General features: G+C 33.7%; 1 protein-coding gene across 1 annotated transcript; it reads left to right on the top strand.

The window, feature by feature from the left end:
* The first annotated feature begins 718 nt into the window (after positions 1–718).
* On the top strand, positions 719–2395 carry LOC149149899 (protein DMR6-LIKE OXYGENASE 1-like). Its single transcript, XM_089439485.1, has 4 exons — positions 719–996; positions 1162–1409; positions 1522–1846; positions 1961–2395. Exons 1-4 carry the CDS (start codon positions 748–750, stop codon positions 2153–2155), a joined length of 1017 nt encoding a protein of 338 aa, XP_089295611.1. The 5' UTR covers positions 719–747; the 3' UTR covers positions 2156–2395.
* The last annotated feature ends 4633 nt before the right edge of the window (positions 2396–7028 follow it).

Here is a 7028-nt window from a genome sequence, read left to right as displayed (position 1 = left end):
TATATAATATATAATTGATCGTACAAATAAAAAACTTGCCGTTCAGGTCTGCATGGACTTTAACAAATAGGTTTCCTCGTTATGCGCCTTATTTGAATTCACGGACCAACTCTTCCGTCGTCAGCGCTCTAAATTCAATCCATTTGAATGTGTTAACAAATAGGTTTCCTCGGTCATGGACTATATTGGAGATTTGATAGATGGACTATAAAATTATATGTACATTTATAATTGATGTGCTCTGTGATAAGGATATTTCAATCAATTATACAATAACTCAAATCTAAGTGTTTTTCTCTTCTTCCTCAATAGAATCCATCTTATCAAAATATTGTCAGATCTTCAAATAATAATAAAAATATCCGATTAGACTACTAGACCATCAAATTTCAAAAACGTGACTCGCATCCCAACAAAAATCCGTCTCCAATTTCAATCCATCTTATCCAATTATATATAATATATAATTGATCGGACAAATAACAAACTTGCTGTTCACGTCTGCATGGACTTTAACAAATAGGTTTCAATCCATCTCCATTTGGACCCGGTACTTGGTCGTCAAACGGTGGCGCAGAAGGAATGTGTTTATAATAGAATATTTTGATTTACATTTAGTGGAGATTTAATTATATGTACATTTAATTGATGTGCTCTGTACCTGGTCGTCAAACGGTGGCGGAGAAGGATTATCTAAACTCTATAAATTCCCAAGTTTAATATCCGTATGACACACATTGGAGCAAGATGTCTTCTACAATGGATGCGCAGACCCAACAGCTGAGTAGTGCCATTCAGAAGCTCATATCCAATGGCGTGAACAACCTGAAGGTGCAGGACAGATATATTTTGCCTCCCCATGAACGCCTACAGAAGTCCGACATCTCTTTCTCTGAGAGCATCCCTGTGATAGACCTAAAAGACCTGGATGGCCCTAACAGAGCAACAGTAGTCCACCAAATCCGACTTGCATGCGAAGAGGATGGTTTCTTCCAGGTGCACACCTCAGTTTCTACCTCCCCTCAAATACTTAAACTTTTGGTTGAATCTCTGTCACACTTGCAGACTATTGAGTCTATACATCTCTGTTGGTATGCTTGTATTAATATAGTGACTGTGTCAAGTTTCATATCTGATTGACTAATTTTTTATTGATATCAGATAGTGAACCATGGCGTGCCAAACAATGTCATGGAAAGCATGATGGGCATAGCCAAAGAGTTCTTCGAAATGCCCATCGAAGACCGAGCATGCCTCTACTCAGAGGACATGAAGCAGCTAGCCCGGGTTTCCACCAGCTTCAATCTTAACAAAGACAAGGTTCTCAACTGGTTGGACTATCTCACTCACCCTTGTCATCCTCTAGAAGAAGTCATCGGTTCTTGGCCTGTAAAACCAGCAGCCTACAGGTAATCAGCAAACCTTTATCTGTTATCAAATATCTAAGACAGAACACTAGAAAAGATTCATCTTAACCCACCATGGAAAAGTTTAGCTGTTTTGACTTGAGTTTTGTTACAGAGAAATTGCGGGCAAGTACTCTGGTGAGCTGAGAGCACTGATATTAAGGTTGCTGGCTGCAATTTCAGAAGCTCTGGGGCTAGATTCCAATTACTTGAATAAAATTCTTGGAAAACATAGCCATATGATGAGTATAAATTATTATCCTCCATGCCCAAACCCAGATCTTACTATTGGTGCAGCAAGCCATTCAGATGCAAGTGCCATCACTGTGTTAATGCAAAGCGATAATGTCAGTGGCCTGCAAGTATTCAGAAATGGAATGTGGGTTTCTGTAGAACCCATAGCTGACGCGTTTGTGGTCAATTTGGGAGATCAGCTGCAGGTGAGAAAGAATGTGCAGATCTATAAAGTTAAGTTACTTTTTCTCTCTGTGCAAGAATTTGATACTAATCAGTAATCATTCAATTTATGTTGTGCGTGATTTGAATTGTATTAGGTTGTGAGCAATGGGAAATTTAAGAGCGTGGATCATCGAGTAATAACGAATAAGCAGAGTGCACGCATATCAATTCCCACTTTTTATTCTCCTGGACACGATGCTTTTATTGCTCCTGCGATGAACATCAGCCGGCTGTGTAGGGAGGATACAAGTTTGAAGAGTTTGAAGGAGCTTTCTGGAACCAGGAATTAAAGGGAAAGAGTATACTGGATCGTTTCAAGATCTAATGAAAGATCTATTGAACACTCATTTATGTTGGTCTTTCATGTAGGCATCAAGAATTTGAATTCAATGAACCAAATAAATAATATATGTAATGTATGCATTGAATTAATAATTTAGGATTTATTAAGAAATGTATAAGTAATTGAGTTTCAAGATCTATACTGGATCGTTTCAAGATCTATTGAACACTCATTTATGTTGGTCTTTCATGTAGGCATCAAGAATTTGAATTCAATGAACCAAATGAATAATATATGTATTTATTGAACACTCATTTATGTTGGTCTTTCATGTAGGCATCAAAAATTTGAATTAAATGAACCAAATAAATAATATATGTATTGAATTAATAATTTTGGATTTATTAAGAAATGTATAAGTAATTGAGTTTTTCAAAATATTTTTTTAATAATAATAAAGTTTTAAATAAAAGGTTTAAGGTTTATAATGTATTTTTTTTTCTATTATAAATAATTTATTTAATTTTTAGTTTATATGGGTCTTGGATAGATGGTGATCAAATGTAATATATCTACCCAAACTCATGTAATTACATAATACTATTATTTAACTTGTTGAAGTCTTGAATGAAGAAGTAGTTATGGAACCACTTGTAACTACCATTGTCGGTTCCAAGAAAATGATTGGAGTAATGTGAGCAAGTTAAATGGTTTTCTTTCCTTCTAGTGGATGGGGAAAAAATAATTTAAGAAACATATAGTTACAACACTTGAAGTTTGGTACTTGGACTCATTTTATAAGCTCAACATAAAGGCCCGAATTGTAGTAACAACATGCTTCTCTATACTCTTGTAGTTTTCATTGCTCAATACCTGAATGAGAACTTTGTTATGATACTTCCTTGGAAACAAATGCATAATAACTTTGTACATAAATGATAGAGAAACTATGTTGGGTTCTTGAAAATAACTATGTGAAAAGAACACATATGAATAAGCATAGAAACTATGGTTATATGCATGAAAATAGAACTATTGTGTTAGATATTTTAAAGAGAAACATGTATTTGTGTGCAGAACATAATAAGTATTATGGAAAGTAAAACAAGTAGTTACTTGGAATAAATGTACTAGCTTTCCTTGTATTATGGAAATTAAAACAAGTAGTTAATTGGAATAAATGTACTAGCTTTCCTTTCTTAAATACATATACCGCATGCAAGAATTAATGACTAACACATTAGTTCTCGTTTAGAACAATCCATGTCTTTGTGCATACAACACATTTTATAAATAGCTCTATCTTGGGAAAGATGCTTTTTGAAAATGGGATTACGTTTGCATGCATGATAATAATGTCTATCATGTTAGCTTTCCCTTAGAACGAAACATCTACTTTATTGGAAAGATTACTTAATTACATGCACAAAGAAGAAGCTAAGGGGCTAGCTCTCTTCAAATAAGTTTTTATCTAATTACATGCATGGAAAACAAACATAAGTTTCTAGTATCCTTTAAGTGAAATGGATGGCTACAGTGGTTTCCTTTAAATATGAACGTGTGCTAGTGCGAGTATGATCATAGTAATGGGGTAATTATTTTGACATGCTTAATAATTATTTGTTATACATGCTCAATGTTGTTAGAAGAAGCATGTTGTTATATTATATTTACATATCATGTATGCGCACATGAATAGATGTTAAAAGATCGCTTTTAAATAATGATTACTGATTGATTAATACTTTATCTAATCATGTTACCAAAGATTATTGATGAAAACAATGACACGAAAGGATGGTGATTTGTGCAAAAGAAAAATTATGTTTAACATTGTGGCAGATAAAGAACTAATGGTCCATGCTCATGAGTACGAGTTGCGGAATGGTACACTGATGGAGCAATCATGCCACAAGGATGTAGAGAGTGGTGATATGTAGGCAAATAGTTTCATGACAATTGTAATAGATTTTAGCTAGGTATGTGGTATTTTAATGATATTGTATTGTAATATTTTATAACAATGGATAAAGGATGGAATCCCTTATAAGCCATTAAGTGAGGGGTGAACACCCTCACGAGCGTTTAATAATAAAATTAAATGTTTTCTGGTTTTCACCCTACGGGGTTTCGAGGGTATATCGGTGTTCAATGATGTGATTGATTATTGTGTCCATTTGATGATGTTGATTCCTTATTTGATGTGATAATCATAATGTCAAGTATGTGATTAATTAATTTGGTTAAGGGAATCATGAAATGGATGCAAGTTTCATCAGACAATTTATGTTAATATACTACAACAGTGGTTGTTAATGGTTATGCAACTTATTGTCTTCTATTGAAAGTTACTTTATGTACTAATGAACATTCTATCTAATGGTTAATGAGGAATTTGGAATAATGATTTGGATAATTACTTATGGGTAATTTGTATAAAAAAAATTCTAGCTCCCTGCATGTTCATGTGAGGTTACCGAGGTATGTTACAAGTGGTTTCAGAGCTAAAGGTTGTAGCACTAACAAATTTGGGAATTTTTAAGTAGAAAGCAAATCGAGGTATGCTACTAGTGAGCATCAACTCAGGTATGAGTCTAACAACCTACATATTAATATATGCAATATGCTACTTTTGACATGATATGTGTGATTCATGTTTATAACTGCAAGGAGTAGTAAGTAATAAAGTTTGCTACAAAACTATGTTCATGACATTTGAATCCCGATGAGGATAAAAGATAATAAAACATTTGTCACACTTATGAACAATCTTGAACACTCACTAAGGAAAGTGACAATTAACTACCAACTTTTGCAAATATGGAAATATTAATGATACATTTAATGAACATGAAAGTTACATGCCCTACTTTTAATGAGTGAATGCATGAATGTAAATATGGGGAACATCCTTGAATAGGACAATAGAGTGTTTTAAAAGGACATTGGAAGAACCCCTTTAGATATTGAAAATAAACAATGAATCAAGTAGTGAGACTTGTAATAACTAATTGTTGATTAAGTTTTGTCATCGCTGCATTAATATGGTTGGTAGTTGTGATTGGTTAGTGTTTCAAGACCAACTAATAAAACTTATATGCATGAATTCAATTTGATTTAAGCTTATTACAATTCGTAAACAAGTGATTATTGAAGTTACTTCATGTATCGACCTGTTAATAACACTGTGGAAATTGGAAATGATTCAGAAAAATTGGAAATGATTCAAAAAGTGAATACTTGTTAAATAATACAGATTTATGACTAACATTGTTGCTGGGATTAAGTAGTGGTAGCTTAATGTCCAAGTGAATACTTGTTAAATAATGCATATTTATGACTAACGTTGTTGACGGGATTAAGTAGTGGCTGCTTAATGGCCACAAGAAAACCTGTCAAGGTAAAATCACATTACAACCATAAATTAGAAAGTATAATGTTATAAGATATGCATGATTGTGTTACTTGGAAAATCAGAATGCATACAACATGTATGTTAATTATGTTTCCTATCAATCTAGATATTGTGGAACCATGTTGAGGGTTAAGTGTAAATGCATGTTTATTTTGTTATGATAATGTTCATATGGTTCATTATGTAAATTGTTATGGGAAAGAGTGCTAAAGAGAGAAATTTAACATGCCAGACAATTATGAAAGCCCAGAAGACCTTAGGTTGATGGTGGTTACCTGTCAAGAGGGGTTGATGGCACTTTCCTGCCTGATTTCCTCTCGCTGGAGATAAATGATCTCAGTAAGGGAAAAGAGTTGGCCAAGCTAGTGAAGAGCATAAAAATCCTGAGGAAAATATGTTGATTTGGAGCCTATTGGAGGAGGCCCAAAAGTCCTCATAGATGGGACGCTGTCAAAGGAATAGGCAGGACACTGCCAAGAGGAATCCGATGTTGGACCTTATGTGGTCATTGAAATTATTGAGTTGGTTGGACAATGGAATTCTATACTAGACCTGGTATGGTCTCTATCAAGGAACTGTCTAGATGTGAAAATGACTGGTTATGGTTGTGGAAACCAGTTCCCATGGGTTGGGAGGAAAATTCTTTAGACTATTGCAGTTCTCATAGCTAAACAAATTAACTAATCAGCTATGTGTTATGTTAAAAACAAATTTGATATATAAATGTGTAAATATTTTATGTACATTTTGACCTAAAATGAGCCTAGTGCTCAGAAAGGAATTACTGGAAGTGTAAGTTTTTCTTGTTAATAATATTTTCAATGTCTTAGCAGGGGCTAGTACAGTATGAACTTGGTGCATTTATTAGTTATTTCGATGATCAGAGAGCATTAGTTGCTCTATGGGTACTTTTAGAAGTACTGTGTGGATGTCTTTAGTGGGAGCTAAGACAACATGCACGTGTTGGAGTGATTTATCAGTTTGATGATTAGAGTGTTAGTGCTCTCTAAGTACTTGTAAAAGTATTGTGATTTCACTATCATCTGTCATTGCATAATTGATTGATAGTTAAAAGTATTTCATTTGATTAAAAATTTTGTGACTAATGTGATTCAATTTGTTAGTCATACATTATAGGTTACTTACCATGGAGTGTTGATGGGTCGTCCAATCACTATTGAAGTGCTTGTGTAAAAGTGACCATGACTTGTAAGAGTAATTGGTAAGTAACGATAAGTTGGTATAGATATTTTGTTTTGTTTCTATATAATTGAATAGTGGATAAGTTATGGAAAGTATAAATTGCTTTGTTTTGCAGTTATAAATGCTTATGACTATAGATCACCATTATTTATTTTGCTTATTAGTATTCGTTGGAAATGGAATCCTTCATTTTGAAGTGAAAGGATCTCATTTTCTGTTGTTTGGATTCTTATATATAGAGTAGGAATTAAGTCCCAGTGAT

This window comes from Pinus tabuliformis, chromosome 9 (assembly GCF_031772625.1).
Source record: "Pinus tabuliformis cultivar Carrire ecotype Pingquan chromosome 9, CPIR1, whole genome shotgun sequence".
Classification (NCBI taxonomy): domain Eukaryota; kingdom Viridiplantae; phylum Streptophyta; class Pinopsida; order Pinales; family Pinaceae; genus Pinus; species Pinus tabuliformis.
The sequence above is the reverse complement of the archived record's forward strand: the minus strand, read 5'-3'. Positions and strand labels throughout refer to the sequence as shown.

Bases quoted from the DNA above. Each gene is read 5' to 3' on its own strand.
- LOC149149899 (XM_089439485.1), top strand. From the start codon at position 748: ATGTCTTCTACAATGGATGCGCAGACCCAACAGCTGAGTAGTGCCATT. The intron at 997-1,161 runs GTGCACACCTCA...TATTGATATCAG, and splicing joins AAGAGGATGGTTTCTTCCAG to ATAGTGAACCATGGCGTGCC. The intron at 1,410-1,521 runs GTAATCAGCAAA...GTTTTGTTACAG, and splicing joins GTAAAACCAGCAGCCTACAG to AGAAATTGCGGGCAAGTACT.